Raw genomic sequence first — 17,461 nt, 5'->3', positions numbered from 1 at the left:
AGGGGCTGCCTGGGCTTCTCCACCCACCCTACGGCCCTGTCCAGCTCGTCCACCCCCAGGACTGCTCATGGCTATCCTTCCTGAAAGGTCGCGGTGCCCCTGCCCTGGGTCTCCCCTGCTCTGTCCCCTCCCAGCTGCCTTAGCTGGGCACTCGGCACCCCTTCCCTCTCTGCTGGCTTTGCCCCACCCCCGCTCAGGGCAGCCCAACCTGTCCAGAGTGTGCTGCTTCTTGGCGGGCTCCTTAAAGAGGCGGGAGGCCACTGAAGAGCCTGGGCCCCCACCTCCCAGGAGACCCCGTTTAGCAGCCGCCCTCCACACCGCCCTTAGCAGCCCACTTCTCCCGAAGGATGATCTCAAAGGAAACGCACACGTGCTGAGCTTCCGCACGAGCCAGGGAGTTCCCCGTCTGTCCTCTCCGAGACCGAGCGCTCTCGACTGTCACTGCATCCAAGTGGGTGGCAGAGCCTTGCTCGTGCCCACAGGACTGCCAGGAGCTGGAGCTGGGATTCGAGAGGCCCAGCCGCCACCAGCCCCATGCAGCTCCTGAGCCCGCTCTCAAGGAGCCCGCTCTCAAGGAGCCCACATTTACGGCCCTCTCTGCACCCTCTTCCTCCCCTGCTACCGGCACTCTGCTCCCTGAGGTCTGCGGCCTCAGTCCCAGGTGCTGGGGAAGGGGGGCTCGGTCATCTCTGCTGCCCAGTGGAAGTCCCAGGACATTCTCCCCCGCCACATGCCCCAGCCCGTTAGGGTCCTGCCCTTCCCCCCGCTCCCTCCCTTTCTGCCTCTCTCTTCACTACAGAGACCTCAGCACCCACCGCCCTCCCAGCCTTGTCCCAAGCCAGGCTCGGCAACCACTCTGGCAAAGTCTGAGTCCACCAAGGAGTGATAGGTCAGTGCCCGAGGGCCTCATGGGCCCCAGGGAGGAGCTGGGATTTTAATTCAAGTGAGGTGGAAACTGTGAGGTTCTGAACAGGCGAGGGGGAAAAACATCAATCTTTTTTCTTTAAAAGCTTATTTCTTCTGTGAGTGAAAGAGCGATAGACAGCACCCACACAGAGTCCTGGCCATGGGCCACCTCCAGCTTCAGCCGGCCCTGGCTCACAGGCCCACACGTGCGGTGCACTCAGGGAGGTCTCCGGACACAAACCCAGCACTCTCCCATGTGGTCAGCCTTGCAGAGTGCTATTCTGCCACCGTCCAGCCCCCAGTGTCAGTTTTACCAGGAAATCTAGCTATTTTCATTTGTTTTTGTTTTAATTTTTGGTATAGGGCATGTGCGCTCAACAGAGAAAGAGAAGGAAAGTGAGAAATCACCCCCCGGGGGAGTGGCCACATCACATCACAATCCCTTCTCCTCTTCGGATTCATGGGCACACACACACATGCCTGGTGTGTTTTTCAGGCTGCCGGGTTCAGGACTTGAACTGTGAGATCAGTCATGAGGCATCCAACTACCTTAAACTCCACACCACCGAGCTGGCCCAGACCTGGCTGCTTTGAGAAGAGGGACGCAGGGAAGGAAGAGCAGCTCCAGGGAGGCTGCGGTGGGGGTGGGGCCTGGGCCTGGGCCTGGGCCAGGGCAAAGCAGCAAAGTTCCCCCCAGGTCCCCTCACTACCCCTGGAAAAGGAGTCATGTTGTCCAGGGGCTGAGGAGAGCAAGCCCAGGAGGTAGGGAAGGAAGCCCAGGAAGGTGGGCTCCATCTTCCTAGGGGGGTTCATTATATCCTGAGCAGCACTGCCCCCCCCATGCCAACCCAGCCCCCACCTCAGACTGTGGGAGTCGGGAGCCTGGCAGGCAGCTCTGTACACAGCGAGACTCACTCCTCTTAAACTGGCCTGAAGTTCAACCCTGCTGGAGAACTGGCTCCTCCACTCAGCCCCATAACCACTAAGAGCCCTCGCGGGCTATCCTCACAGGCCAAGGCCCAGAACCAAGCAGGGAGGCCGCTGGCCAACCTGCAGACCCGGGGGGCCTAATGCCACACCAGCAAAGCTCCAGGGGACTTTGACTAGAGGCCAGTCTGTGCTCCCCGACTACCTTGCTGCCTTTCTATCCCTGCAGCGCAGAAGGTGGACCACGCTGCTGGGGCCAGGTTCAGGCCTGCACCTTGGGCACCCTCCCACACCAGGCACATTTGGGGCTTGGGGACCAGAGCAGTCAGGGAGCTTCGGGGCAGCCAGGTGGTGGGGAGGGAGGATGGACCAGCCTTTTTCACGAATGAGCAAACAGTGGGACAATGAAGGGGGGAGGGGCAGAACCTGACAGCCTGGGTGGCCATGACCCTTCTCTGCCGGCCAGGGGAACAGAGGGGATGGGTCTCTTTATGTTGCAGAGTGACATGGACATTAGGAGCTGCAGAAATGGCTTCAAGTGGCCGGAGTTTGTGCAACACGGGTGCAGGAGCAGAACCCAGAGGCAGCTGGTCTGGCCTCAGTCCGCAGGAGCCTGGGTGGTCGGTGTTGGGCAGGTAAAGATGGGAGGGGACGGGATGAAGCCACAGGTGGCGAGGACAGGCCTGGACAGACGGAGGGCACCCTGGGGCTCTGGAGTAGATGGAGGAGCAGCTGGGGCCTGAGGAGTGCCTTGCCGCTCCCGGATGGACGTGAGTGCAGTGCTGGGGGTCCAGCTCCTGTTCAGCCAGCACCTCCTTCCTCTGCCCCGACCCCAGACATCTTTTTTCTCACCAGGCTGACAAGCACCCAGCCACCTCCTCGGCCTGCACATCTGGCCTGAGCTTCTCTTGCCCACACCCCACATGACCACACCAGTACGGGGCCTTCAGCCTGGCTGGCCGCTGGGTCACAGTCGCCCATCTACTCGCCAGCTCCCCGGTGCCCATGCGCAGCACTGACAAGGGCCATGCGAGGTCTGGGGCCCTTAGGCCACTCATGGTCTGTCTTGTGGGCCATGGTACAGGCACCATGAGAGACCAGCAAGGGGTGAGGAGGACCTGGGGACAGGCAGTGTCTGAGCGAGCTCTTGAAGGCTGCATGGAACTCTGCTGTGGGGCATAGGGTGGGGAAGGGCCTGCCTGGCAGAGGGAACAGCCCTGCAAAGGCTCAACAATGTGAGGCGCTGGGTGGCCAGGAGTGGAGGGGCGAGGGCTGGGGGCTGGCCTGGTACAGCTCAGTCCTGGAGGGAGGGCTGTCTGGGGCTTCCACTGCAGGCTCAGAGCCAGGGCACTGAAGCACATCCTAGAAATTTTCATAGACCAGGTTAAATTCACTGTCATCCTCATATCCATGCAGTCTCCCCTGGATAAAAAGAAAGAAAGAAGCAGAAAACAGTTAGGTAGGATAAGCACACAGAGGCAGAAGGGGCTTTCTTGCGTGGCTCTGCACTTTGCAGAAACCTGCCCCAGCCCCATGGCCACCTGGGCTCCCGACCTCATCTCACCTGCCACCCAGCCTAGCCACATGGGCTCCCCTTCCCTGCCTCAGCTTCCCACAGGAACATGCTGTTTCTTTCTTTCTTTCTTTCTTTCTTTCTTTCTTTCTTTCTTTCTTTCTTTTTTAAGAGGTTTTTGCTATAGGGCGCGTACGTTTGCTGGAAAGACAGAGACAGAAAGCGAGAAATCATCCCCGGGGGGATGGCCAAACTACAATCCCTTTTCCTCCATTCTCCTCTCAGGATCTTGGGCATGCACATACACACAAACACACTCGTGCTTGGCAGGAGTTTAAGCCCCTAGGTCTGGGACTTGAACCGTGGTCGACTGTGGTTGGACTACGTGGGAGTCCAGAGACGTAACCATTACACCATCTGCTGGTCCCAAAGAACATGCTGTTTCCTGTGTCTGGGGTTCTGCCCACCCCACCTGCTGGCTCTGACTCCCTCCTACTCGCCCTGCAAGGGATCCCCCTCCCCAGAGCGAGCCCCTCCCAATCTGCATGTGTCTCCTGACCATGGGGTCGGTGGCCCTCTTCCCACAGTCTAAGGCCCCTAGTTCTCCTGTCTAGCAGCCCAGGACCTGTACAGGGGAGGCACTGCCTGAGATGGCCCCACATCCTTGGGGGTTCCAGGGTCGGGAAGCCTGCTGGTAGTCAGGGCCTAATTTAGAGCTGAGCATGGAAAGGGTTTAGAGAATAGGTGAATCAATGGTGCCAGCCCGGGCTGGGGAGGGCCAAGCACCAGCCCTCCTGCCCCTGTGCTCCCTGACAACTCTGCCAGGTGCCCATGGGCTCCTGTGTCAGCTCCCCAACACCTGGCATTTCACAGCGTTCCAAGTCTTGGTGTGGTTGTTTCTCAGCTGGGAACTCATTTGAATTCAGGAGCAGTTGGTGCTGCAGAAAAGCATTGCTCTCCCACTTTACAGATGAGTAAACTGAGGCTTCGCGGAGCGGACGTGGAGCCAGTGGAGGGCTCAGTGGTAATACAACACTCTGCAGTGCTAGGCCCATACACAGAGGTCCTGGGTTCTCATCCCAGGGTCTCCTTGTCCACACCAGGTGCACTCGCACGTGCCCACGATCTGGGCTGGATGATCACAGAGGGGGACGCTGCTGGGAGTGCCTGTCTCTCTCTCTCTCTCTCTCCGTCTCTGTCTCACTCATGGAATAGATGAATCAATAAACTTAGGTGGAAAAAGAAATTGATTAGTATCGTGAGGCCTATCAGAGCCCTGGCCAGGTCAGCCTAAGTGGCACCAGCTCACACCACAGCTTCTAACTCCAGCCAGTACCAGCCTGGGGGTAGCTAGAAGCCTGACTGGCCAGTGTAGATAGTGTGCCCAGCGGTAGCCAAAGATGCTCACATGCATGGCATCTCCTGGGCCCAGGCAGCCCCCTCCGCACACTCTGTCCTCACGGCCCGTCTGCAAGGGGGTACTGTTAGGCTCCTCAGTCTATAGATGAGATTTGGGCACTTTGCGCAGGGGGGCCAGCTGCTGAGGGATGGAGCAGGCCCCGCTCCCCGGCTGCCTAATTAACCACCCAGGAAGAGGACTGGCACTGGGTGGCAGGTGGCTCACTCCTACGTCCTGTGTCACCCCCTTTCACAGATGGCACGGGTCAATGGAAGGAGAGGAGGAGCCGAGCTTCACGTCCCCCGGCTGGGGCTGCTGGCCCTGCATGTACCTGAGAGGGAGGGCTCTGGGGGAAAGGTGGGCCGTCAGCCTTGCTCTCGATGCAGGCGTAGACCTCGGTGTCCTGGCGCTGCAGGGCCTGTGGAGACAGAGCGGCAGGGTCAGTGCTGGCCCCAGCAATGGCCTTCCTGTCCATTACAGACCCCACCGAGGGAGCCTGGGAGGCAGAGCCTTGTCCCATACATCTGTCCTCAGTCACCTCACCCCTTCCTTGCTTTTACAGGGCAGCTCCTCTCTGCTCCCCAACACCCCTCTCCAGGACTTCCAGCCAGGCCTGGTGGTCAAGCCCGTGGGCTCTGCCCAGGCTTCCGCCTATCTGGGGAGAAGGAGGGCCCAGGCCCACTCCCACCACCTCGCCTGCCCTCAGGCAGCCAGCATGAGGCCCGTCGCCGTTGCTCCAGTAGGACGCCCTTCTAACACCCACCCTGACACCCCTAGCTCAAAGCCCCTGTCCCTGTGAGGGGCCCTCCCATCGACCCACAACCTCTCGGTCTCCCCTGGCCCACCAACCAGCTCAAGCTCAGGGATGACCCAGGCCCCTTTGGAGTCACAAGCCCAAGCCCTGCTAGGCATGCAGGCCCCGCCTTCTCCCCCAACCCATCACTTTCTTTTCACCCCCCGTGACCCTCCTGGGGCCCCTGGGCTCCAGTCATTACCCCTCGGAGGTCTCCGGCTCTCACTGCCCACTCTCGGGCCCAGCCCCATCGCAGCCCGAGCTTCCACCCCAGTGGGGGACTCAGTTGGGTGGGGGCGCCGAGACGCTGGCCTCGGCTCCCGCACTGGGTGATGTCAGAGCCACCCTCCCCACCAGCCTCCTGCCACACCAGGAGTGCCCTGAACACAGAGAAGTCTGGTTTGCCCCTGGGCTCCTGTCCTGCAGGGTGCTAGGCACCCAGAGACGGTGCTGAGTGAGCAGCGCGAGGGCTCCACGCCAGGGCTGCATTCGCTCGGCCCAAGTGCCAGAGGCCTGACCAGAGACCTCGAACGGGAAAAGAATCAGCGCTTTGGGGGTCAGGCGAGGCTCAGGTGAACTCGGCTCTGACATCTGCCAACCACTGGCAACCCCTTAACCTCTCTGGGCCTCAGTTTCCCCATCTGTAAGTGAGCAGAGTCACTCTATCGGAGGCTCGGTGCGTGGTTAAATGAGATAAGGGGCATAAAGTATCCTGCGGTCAGGCAACAGCGGGAGCCTCATCTGCAGCTGAACGGCCACTAGGGACCTTTCCACAGGTCACAGGTCACAGCCCAGACCCTGCCTCAGACCTGCTGGGCTCCTGAGCAGAGCCCGCCAACAGCCCAAGCTAGATGCGGAAGCCTTTCCCTCTGGAGTGTGCGAGTCATATGGATGCCGGCTGGTTGCCAAGGAGGCGGTTTCCCTGGCAACAGGCAAGCAGGGGTTGCTGAGGCAGGCTGCAGAGACAGGTGGTGATAAGAGGCGGGGGAGGGGGGAGGCAGAGGGAGGAGGGAGGGGGCTCTGAGAGGCAGCCGGGCGTGCACCCCGCGTAATAAACCATTTGGCGCTTGGGAGCCCCTCACTTCAAGGGCATCAGACACAGAGCTGGGGGATGGCCCTGGGGTCTCTGAGTCAGAACGAGGGTGGGTCCCAGGAGAGGGGCTTCTGGCCTGCCTCTGGTCGGAAAGGGGGCAGGGTTGCCCCAAGGAGAAACCCCATTTGCAGGGAAAGGGACTTCCATGGCCTGCCCTGGCTGCCCAGAATGCCAGCAGCCCTGTGAAGCCTGGCCTGTGGGGTGAGATGTGTGTCTCAGCAGCTCTGCACCCCCTACTCTGACCCCACAAGATCCCTGAGGTCTGACAGGCTGGAAAGCCCCTCTGAGCTGGACATTTGTAGTCACAGAGAGAAGGGAGAGAAGGAGACCCCTTGCCAGCATGTGGGCAGGGAGCAGGCCTGGGGGCCCACCTGTGGTGTCCTCTTCCTCACCTCTAGCCCATATGGGGCACTGCGCCCTGGGACCCCCGCAGGCCACCAGCACACAGTGCAGGCTGGTGGAAGTGCTGCCGCCAGGCAGGCACTGTGGGGCTGGGGCAGGGGAGGCTGCAGAGCTGGCCACCAATTAGCAGCTGCCAGTGAAGCCTTTGACAAGTCCTGACCTGCTGGCTGCATTTGCATTCCGGGTGTCACCTGCACCACCGGGCTGTGAAATGAAGGGTGCAGCCTTGTCAATAGGATACCCTCCGAGCCTCTGAGCCAGCCAGCCTGGCCTCACTTGGGCAGTGTGCTGGGCCAAGGCTGCCAGCCTTGCCATGGGCTGCTGGGGGCGAGGCTGGGCCGGCCTGAGCCAGGCCATCCTGGCTGTGCTCCTCTGGACGAAGCTGGGCAAGGCTGAGCCGGGCCGGCCTGGGCTGGGGCTGTGTGGGGCTCTGCTGGCCTGGGCTGGGGCTAGCCAGGGACCATATGTCTGGGACTCTGGCCCTTCAGGCCCTTTTGCCTCCTGCTGCCCAGTGAGCCACATGGCCATCCTGACAGTGGTATGAAGCCAGGGCCAAGGCTGCCTTGGGATATGCCAAGGCCAGAGCTGAGTCAGCCGTGCTGCCCAGCCTGGTCTGAGGGCCTGGCACGGGAGCCAATGGGTGAGATGTGGGCGTGCAGGGCTCAGTGGGCCCACTGAGACCCACTGCTGTGTCGGGGGGGCAGGCCTGGGACTCCAAGCCCAGGAGCTGGCAGCAGAGAGCCACCGAGGGTTTTTCTAACAGTGCATCAGAGTCTGTGCAGCAAGGAATGGAGGGGCTGGAGGCTGAGAGCGAAAAGGACACCCCCCACACAGAGGCTAGAGGACACCAGCTAGGCAGGGCTGGGGGCAGAGCAGAGGGAGGTGTCTAAACACTGTTGAGGGAGAACGCGGACCAGCATGATGACTCTCGACATGCCACAGGGTGCCCCCTGTCCCTGGGGGTTCCCCATGGAACCCCGGACATCCTGGAAGGTAAGGACCGTCTAACTTGCAGCATCTACTGTGTGTGGAACACGGCTGGTGTGTGCAGGGAGGGGCTCGGACTGATGATGATCGTGTGAGTAAAAGGGGGCCATAGGGACCAGCAGCTGGCGTAATGGCTATGTCGCTCGACTCCCACGTAGTCGACTGCAGTTCGAGTCCCTGACCCGGTGGCTTAAACTCACGCTGGGTGCGTGTGCATGTGTGCCTAAAATCTCAAGAAGAGAATGAAGGAGAAGAGATTGCAGCATGGCCATCCCCTCTGGGGGTGATTTCTCACTTTCTGTCTCTGTCTCTGTCTTTCTGGCGAGAGCATGTACCACATGTACAAAAAAACCTCTCAAAAAAAAAAAAAAAAAAGTCGGGGGGGAGGCGTAGGGTTCTGGAGAGACCCGAATAAGAAGTGGGAGGTCAAGGTGGGAGAGGGGACGAGAAGGCTACAATTGTAAACGGGATGCCGGGGAGTCCACGCTGATGGTTATATCTGAGCAGACAGCTGAGGGAGTGCCAAGCAGCCCATGCGCAGCTGCAGGTTTTTTCCAGCAGAGAGAACTGCAAGCACATCGACCCTGTGGCAGGGGAGTGCCTGGCGCAGGGACTCAGCAAGGAGACAGAGGGTGATGTGGACAGAGAGAGCTGGGAGCCCCGGCGAGGGCTCTGCCCTGAGTTGAGGACCATGGAGCTCATAAGAACTGCTTGCAGACCTCGGCCTTTGGTGCTTGCAGCTGACTGAGGGCCCCCCGGCCGCTGGGCCCTGAAAGCTATCGTAGCATTGGCTGGGAGGCCCCGTGCCCCAGCCTGGGCACTCTGTCGCCTTGCTGAACCCAGCCCAGGACCAGGAGCAGCCTTACACCACAGTCTTCCCCAGCTCCCTCCTGGCTTTCGGGATGGGGAAGGTTCTAGCGCAATTACTGCTCATCTGATCCGGCCTCGGTGCCAGCTGCTCAGAGGACCCGGACTCCCTGAGGGCCCCAAGTGGGAGGGCAGGATCTGGCTGTGGTTCACCAGGATCGCTCTGGCTGCGGCCACGCAGAAAGCAGGTGAGACTCAGGTGAGAACCTGCAGTGGCTCCACAGTGTCAGCCCCAGAGCAGTGAGAAGGGTTGGATTCTGGACACCAGTTTTTGTTTTGTTTTGCTTTGTTTTGTTTTTAAGAGAGAGAGTTTTGCTCTAAGTGTGTGCATTTGCTAGAATGAAAGAAAGAGTAAGTGAGAAATCACCCCTCCACACCCGGGGGATGGCCATGCCGCGATTCCTTCTCCATTCTCCTCTCAGGATTTTGGGCATGCACATACACACACCAGATTGAGTTTCAAGTCTCCGGGTCTGGGACTCAAACTACGGGCAGTCACGTGGGAGTCCAGCACCTTAACCACTATGCCACTTGCTGGCCCCTCTGGACATCATCTGAAGCAAGATCTGTTGATGGACAGATATGGTTTGAAAGAGAAAAGGAGGGGCCAGCAGGTGTGTGGTGGTCAAGACAGCGGGATCCTGGGAACCAGCAGTTAGCGTAATGGCTATGTCTCTGGACTCCCACGTAGTCGACCGCGGTTCACATCCCAGACCTGGTGGCTTAAACTCACGCCGGGTACATGTGCGTGCGTGCCCAAGATCCCGAGAGGAGAATGGAGGAGAAGGGATTGCGGCGTGACCATCCCCCCTGGGGGGTGATTTCTCGCTTTCTGTCTCTCTGTCTGTCTCTGTCTGTCTGGCGAGCGCACGTGCCCTACAGCGAAAACCTCTCCAAAAAAAAGAAAAGAAAAGAAAAAGAAAAAGACAGCTAGATCCCACATAACCGGCTGTGTGGTTTGAGTCCAGGACCCGGCAGCTTGAGAAACATGTCAGGCATGTATGCGTGTCTGCCCAAAATCTCAAGAGGAGAATGGAGGAAAAGAAATTGTGGTGTGGCCATTCCTCCTCCCAGGGGGGAGATGCTTTCTCACTTCCCTCTCCACATTGTCTCCAACAAGTACACACTCCCTATAGCAAATTTTAAAAAGGGGGTTGGGGTTTAGTTTGAGAGATGTGCCAACTAGACTTCTAAGTGGAGTTGAGTCTGGCGTTCAGAGATGCCTGGACTGGAGATAGAAGGCGGGGAGTCGTCTGGACAGAGATGCTCTTCAGAACCTTGAGGCTGAATGAGGGCATCCAGGGAGGGGAAGGAAGAGCCACTAGAAGGGGTCCCAAGACAGGCTCCAACGTCCACTCCCATGTTTAGAGGCTGGGGTCCACCTTCAGTGAGGACGAGACAGTGAAGGGGAACAAGGAGGCACGTAGATATGTCAGGGGAGGACAGGAGTATGCAGAACGTTCTGGAAGCAAGTGAGAAAATGTGTTAAGGATGAGAGTGAGTTTGATGCTGTCAATTCATCCAGGAAGATGAGGACCAAGAGCTGCCTGTTGGATTTAACAGTGACCCTGAGAAGGAAAGTTCCGGTGGAGGGGCAGGTGTCCACCTGAGTGTCAGAAAGGATGAGAGAGAACTGAAGGCCAGAGCGTCTGGACAGCTCCAGAGGAGGTCTGCTACATGGGGTTGTGGGGAAGGGCAGGCAGCTGAGGAGGATGTGGGTCCAAGGTAAGAAATTTATGATGGAAGGGAACCAGCAGTTAGTGTAATGGCTATGTCGCTGGACTTCCACGTAGTCGACCGTGGTTCGCATCCTGGACCCGGTGGCTTAAAACTCACGCCGGGCGTGTGTGCGTGCATGCCCAAGATCCCAAGAGGAGAATGGAGAGAAGGGATTGCGGCGTGACCGTCCCCCCGGGGGGTGATTTCTCACTTTCTGTCTCTCTGTCTCTCTCTGTCTGTCTGGCAAGCGCACACGCCCTATAGCAAAAAAAAGAAGAAAAAAAAAGAAAAGAAATTTATGATGGAAGAAATATTTACACGTACAGGTGTGCAAGCTATATGGGTAACAGTTTGCCATGAGTCCTCGTTTCCAGGTGATGGAGCCAATGCTCAGAAGCCAGAACCAGCACAGAGCAAGGCTGTGATCCCAGCCTGTCTGGCCCGCTCCAAATCTACACTCTTAACAGGTCAAATTGCTAGAAACAAATTGAGGTTGTACAGCCTTTCCCCAGTGTGTGCCGTAATATACCATGAGCACTTTTCCACACGAACAACACAAAAAGACATAATTAAACAAAGAAATATGCAAATCCATGATCATACTGGACATTTCAAACTTACTTCTTAACTGATAAAACGGACCCAAAAAAATCAGTAAGGCTATGGAACATGTCCACAACATGCGCGCAGACTTGACCTGACTGGCACACGTGGAGTATGCCTGCAGAGCGGCGTAAACGCCTCCCAAGTGCATGCACCGTAAACCAGGCTGTGAAGCAAGTCTCAGAAGATGTCGAAGGACCAAAATCATACAGAATATATTCTCTGATCACAGGGAAACTAGCTAAGAATTTTAAAAAAAGAAAAATAATAGCTAACAAATAATAAAACATTTGAAAATTAAGCAAAGCACTTTATTTTTTAACTGCCAGAGGGTACTTGTGTTCACCAGAGAGAGATAGAAAGATAGAGAGGAGAAAGCATGCCCCACTGGGGCACGGTCGCATAGCAATCCTCTCTCCTCCACCTCTCCACCCTGTCAGGCCTGTAGGCATGTGTACACACGCACACACACGCACACACACACACACACACACACACACACACACGGCATGTTTTTCAAACTGCTAAGGCTGGGATTTGAACCATGGTCAACCATAGCTTCCTTGATCAGAAGGCTACTGGGATTGTCTGCAAAAACCTTTTTGTGTTTTTCAATAAACCACTAGGCAAGGAAGAATTTGCGATGGAAAATTTAAACTGAAAGCCAAATGAAAATATGACATATCAAAACTTGTCAGATATAACTAACACCATACTCAAAGGAAATTAATTGCATAGCCCTAAATGCATAAATTAGAAAAAAAAAGAAAGATAAAAATTAAATATCCATCCAAAGAAAGTAGACAGAAGAAAACATAAAGAAAACTTCTGTGGGACCAGCAGATGGCATAATGGTTACATTACTGGATGCCCACGTAGTCAACCATGGTTTGAGTCCCAGACCCAGTGGTTTAAAACTCACACTGGGCGTGTGTGTATGTGTGCTCAAAATTTTGAGAGGAGAATGAAGGAGAAGGAATTACAGCATGGCCAGCCCTTCTGGGGGGTGATTTCTTGCTTTCTGTCTATCTCTCTGTCTCTCTCTCTTTCTGGAGAGTACATACGCCCTATAGCAAAAATCTCTCTCTTAAAAAATAAAAGAAAACTTCTGCAAAGGTTAGGGACAAAACAAGGAAGCCTGCTGTCACCACTCTTAACCATCATAGCAGAGGTTGTAGGCAGTGCAATAAAGAAAATAAGAAATAGAAAGTACGAGAACTGGAAAGGAGGAAGTGAAGTTTCTGTTTTTCACAGATGACATGACTGAGCTTATAGAAAACCCAAAGGAATATGCAGAGAAACTATCAGCATTAGTAAGTGAATTCAGCAAGGTCATGCTATATAAAGTCAATACACACAGAAGAACTGTATTTCTACATGCTCCAATCCATAATTCGAAAACAGAGAGCAAACCTGTCCCCTGGAGCCTTATCAAGAGTATTCAAGGGAACCAGCAGTTAGCGTAATGGCTATGTCGCTGGACTCCCACGTGGTTGACCGCGGTTCACGTCCTGGACCCGGTGGCTTAAAACTCATGCCGGGCGTGTGTGCGTGCATGCCCAAGATCCCGAGAGGAGAATGGAGGAGAAGGGACTGCAGCATGACCATCCCCCCTGGGGGGTCATTTCTCACTTTCTGTCTCTCTGTCTCTTTCTGTCTGTCTGGCGAGCGCACGTGCCCTATAGCGAAAACCTCTCCAAAAAAAAGAAAAGAAAAAAGAACTAATGGTATACAGTCCTACCAAGTGCCTGGCACATAGTAGGTGCACAACAAACGGGTCCTGACAGCCTCACTATTGTTAAAATTACTCTCTTCAGGGTCAGTAGGCTGCATGGAGGTTAAGGCACTGGATCCCGCACGGCCCACTGCAGTTGGAGTCCCAGACCTGGCGGCCTAAAAATTATGCCGAGTATGTATGTGTGTGTGTGTGTGTGTGTGTGTGTGTGTGTGTGTGTGTGTGTGCCCAGTATTCTGAGAGGAGACTGGAGGAGGAGGATTGTGGTGTGGCCAATGCCCTGGGGGGTGATTTTTCTCTTTCTCTCTCTCTGGCAAGCACACTGCCCTATAGAGAAAAATAAATAGATAAAACAACTGAAAAAAGAAAAAAAAAAAAAAAGAAAAATTCTTCTTCTCTGCCCAGCTGAATGGCTCCTGATATCATTACTATGCTTAAATCATTCTTCTCTGCCCAGGTCTAACCCCAGGGGGCGGAGCCTGTCCCGAGGGCATAGCCAGGTCCCTTGGCTCCCGTCACATCCCCTGTCTCCTCCTACAATCTCCCCAAGCTTCCCTGCAGCCCTGGCAGCAGTCAGGCCTTCTAAGTGCGCTCCAGAACAGTTGGCCTGAGCCCCAGAGGGTGCTAACAGGACAGAGAGATGCTCCACCAGAAAGTGAGTCTTCCATGAAGAGGATCTCAGAGAAGGCTGTGGGTTCACGTGGGAGGATGTTCTGAGATAGGGTAATGTGGAAAGCAGCTGGACTACTCCAATTTTAAAAATTACGTGAATGTGTGTGTGTATGGGTCTCTTAGTACAGATTAATAGAGAACAGGGTGGGAGTAGAGAAGTCAATGTTACTGGACTTGCCTGGAAGTGATGGGATTAGGATGCCAGTCGTTGTCTGTCCATCCATCCACCCAAAATCCTGTGTGTGCGTGCACGTGTGTGTGTGTGAATGTGCATGTGTGTGAGAGTGCATGTGTATATATGTGTGTAGTATATGTGCATGTGTGTGCATGTGTGTGCACATGTATGTATGTGTATTATATATGTGGGTGTGTGTGCATGTATGTGTATTATATGTGTGCATGCGTGTATATGTGTCTTGTGTGTCTCTGTGTATTTGTGTATATGAGTTGTGTGTGCATGTGTATACATGTGTGTTGTGTATGTGTTATGTATGCACATATACATATGTTCATGTGTGTATGTATGCACATATGTGGCGAGTATGTGTGTCGTGCATGCACGTGTGTGGCATGTGTTATGTGTGTACATGTGTGTATGTATGCACATATGTGGTGAGTATGTGTGTCGTGTATGCACATGTGTGGCATGTGTTATGTGTGTACATGTGTGTATGTGTGTGTGTGTGTGTGTGTGTGTGTGTGTAGACAGTTGGAGGAATATTTTTATCTAGCAGCCAATGCCAATTTTCTCTAGCAGATGCAGGTAGAGAAGAGGCTGTGGAGACATTGGGAGCCATGTGTGAGGCAGCAGCTGGTAGGAATGCCCTGGGGTGGAGACTGAGGCCCTCTGAGAAGGCCCCTGTTCCACTTGAGCTACTAGTGCTGCCCCACAGGGACATTCCTTTGGCCTCGCTGCCACCTGCCCCGTCCTCAGCAAATGCGGCCATGTTCTGACCGCCCTTTGTGTGGAGTTTGTGGCAATGGAAGGAAGAACCACATTTTGTGCGTGAGGCCAGGTGGCGGGAACAGGAACAGTGGCAGTGTCACTTCTGTGTACAGACAGCGTCCTAGTGCATGGGGCAGACAGAGTACCTGTCCCCAGGAGCCTGCAGGACCCTAGTCTTTGCATCTCCCGGGGTGTGCCAAGCTTTGGCAAAACCGCTAGTTCGCCTTCTGGCAGGGAGCGCCAGCATCCACCTTGCCACCTACCTGGACCCCAGGTGCTTTACAGCTGTGCGCAGGCTGGCCGAGATGTGTGCAAGGGACCTGGCCCGGCGGCTGCAGGCCTCAAAAGACTGAGACCCCAGCTGACTCCGAATGGTGTTTATTCCCCATTCTCTCCCCCACGAACAGATGTTATTTGTGGAACTAAAAGAAACGTAACTGGAAAAGAGCACTCCAGGCCTGGCCCACGCTGCTGCAGATAGCTGCACTGGCTGGTGGCCGGCCAGGGTGGCTGAGCCCAGGACCCCAAGTTGCAACTCTCCCACGTACTTAGAAAGACTCGTGGACAATGCTTATGACACACGGAGTGCGGGACAGACCTGGTTCCAACCCACGTCTGCACCATGGTCGTGAAGAAAGGAAATAAAGACTGTGGTGGGGACAGGGAACGTGAATAACTGGAAACTCACACGGAGGGCGTGCGATGGCGCTTGACCTTTGTGCAATAAAAACAGGAAGAAGCTGGTGAAGGTGCTTTCTTCACTCCTCATGGGCTTCTGCCCTTGCCATCCCGCTCTGAGCTCTGAGAGTAAACACCTGTGCCAAAGGGGGAGTGGGACGGCCACTCCCCTTTGGCCCACCAGAGCTCACGCAGAAAACCTCTCCACCTTCCTAGAAATTCCACGAGATAGGAATTATTGTCCTCATTTTACAGATGGGAACTTGAGGCTCAGGGAGGTCTCAGGGACTCAGGACTGACCCAGGGAGTCAGGCCTGGGACTCACCGTGTAGATGGATTCCGCGGGGGGCTGGTGGGCGCTGCCGGCCGATTTCGGGTCAGGGCAGTTCTCAGTGGGGCACTTCCCCAGGGCCCGTATCTGTTTCTGTGGGGAGAAAGGAGTCAGGGCCATGGGGGCTGGGACGAGCCACCACCCTGGTTCTCCCACCCCCACAATAGGCCCCACTAGCAAAGGGCACTGATTGTCACGGGACATAAGTGAGTCACACGGCACCTTCTACCCACCCTCTCCAGGGAAACAAGGAAAATGCTTTCGAGACCTCCATCAAACCACTCCCGGAGACACGGGAACTGAGAAAGGGCCCAGGAGGCGTTGTCCACCGCAGCGGGACCAGCTCAGGGGGCAGGAGCTGCAGAGCCTGTGTCAGCATGGCCGGGCCCCAGCGACAGCGCCAACTGCATGGGCAGTGCCGTGAGTGAATGCCAGCCAGTCCCAGTGTCCCTCACTGGCTCTGCCTCAGTTTCCCCCGCAAGAGCCCTTCTCTGTGAGACTGTGGCAAGAGTCCAGGCAGGAGTGAGGGTAGATACCTCGCCTTGGGCGGCACTGAGGAGGCCTGGCCAGCCTGCACACGGCTGGTCTCCAAGCAACGGGAAGAGGTGGACGCCAGCCCTGCCCTGGAAGGTGAACTAGCAGTTTTACGAGTGTGGTCTGTGTGCTGAGTGACAGGCACATGGCCTCTGGCACACAGGGAGGAAACTGCCTCAGAGGCCAGGAAGGGAGGCTGAAAACGAAGCCGAACGCTGAGAAGTTCATTCTGTAGACAGCGGAGCCGAGAGGTCCCGGCAGAGGGACCAGCACACACCACGGCCCAGAGGTCGTGAGCAGCTCCAAGGTCAACGTGGCCCGAGAGAGGTGGCCTGCCCAGGCGGGTGGGCGCAGCCATGTGGGGCTGCATGGGGAGTAGGGTGGGGCGTCTAGGGCCGAAGCAGGCTCAGAGCACGGTCCCAGAAAGTGCTCGCTGGCACCGATGTGTCACCGAGGCTGGGGCAGGCCTGCTGGGACCCAGAGAAGGGTTGAGGCGACAGTCGGCTCCTTCCGAGGCAGAGGGAGGCGGTCCGGACATTCCCCCTCATCGCAGGCACCACACTGCCAACAGCAGCCTCATCTCAGGGCAGGAGCTAATTAAAAACCCTGGCGGCCTGCCAATCCCCAGCCCATTTACTCCGGATTAGCTCTGGAGAGCTACTTAACTCCCAGGCAGAAGCCAGCGCCGCCCCAGTCACAGCACGGGAATGGCTCGAACGTGGAGCCAGGTGGGCCTCGAAACTTGCTACCTGCCCCATCTCACGCACACCCTGACACACCCACGGGCAAGGCTTCATGCTATCTGTTCTGCCCACGAAGCAGTGAAGGCTCAGAGAGGGCAGGTGACTTTCTGAGGCCACACAGCCAGGAAGTGGCAGAGGTGGGATTTGAACCAAGGTCTACATTTTGCCAGGTCGCTGACCAGACAGTGACTGGAGTTATTGCTCCTCTGTTTTGTTGGCAAGTGTAGGTCTCACAGATTTAGCTGGGGTGCTGTTTAGTACTGAACAGTTCACGGAGACCCCTAGGACTGGTCCTTGTGTTCGTTTAATTCTCCTAATAGCCTGAGGAGGTGAGCAAGGAATTGCCCATTTAAAGCGGGGGAGACTGAGGCTCTTCCAACTAGGGAATGACTGCCCTTGGAGCAAACTGAGAGGCTGCACCCTTAAGCAGGGCCCTTAAGCAGGGCTGCCTGCTTAAAAGCCCTCCAGGGCACCTTAAAGAGCCTTCTCTGTGGAGACACCCATCTCCACAGAGATGGCGGCACCCATCGGGGATGTGGACCTGCCTCTCAGCAGGGCCTGCCAGGACGCCTTGTGGCAGGCGCCTGTGGCCCCCCGGGGGGGGAAGGGGCGC

General features: G+C 56.3%; 1 protein-coding gene across 2 annotated transcripts in view; it reads right to left on the bottom strand.

Annotated features, from left to right (window-relative positions):
- Positions 1 to 883: 883 nt before the first annotated feature.
- The window catches only part of NFAM1 (NFAT activating protein with ITAM motif 1), a 35,260-nt gene continuing 18,682 nt past the window's right edge, over positions 884 to 17,461 (bottom strand). For both annotated transcript variants that reach the window (XM_014588685.2, XM_006150697.3), the window contains exons 4-6: positions 15,566 to 15,664; positions 5,077 to 5,163; positions 884 to 3,255 (exon numbers count right to left, since the gene is read on the bottom strand). In XM_014588685.2, the coding sequence (XP_014444171.1) occupies positions 3,196 to 3,255; positions 5,077 to 5,163; positions 15,566 to 15,664 (246 nt within the window). In that variant the 3' untranslated portion in view covers positions 884 to 3,195. The remainder of the gene's footprint in view (positions 3,256 to 5,076; positions 5,164 to 15,565; positions 15,665 to 17,461) is intronic.

This window comes from Tupaia chinensis, unplaced genomic scaffold (genome assembly GCF_000334495.1).
Source record: "Tupaia chinensis unplaced genomic scaffold, TupChi_1.0 Scaffold000294_5, whole genome shotgun sequence".
NCBI lineage: Eukaryota > Metazoa > Chordata > Mammalia > Scandentia > Tupaiidae > Tupaia > Tupaia belangeri.
This window is presented reverse-complemented; position numbering and strand designations above follow the sequence as displayed.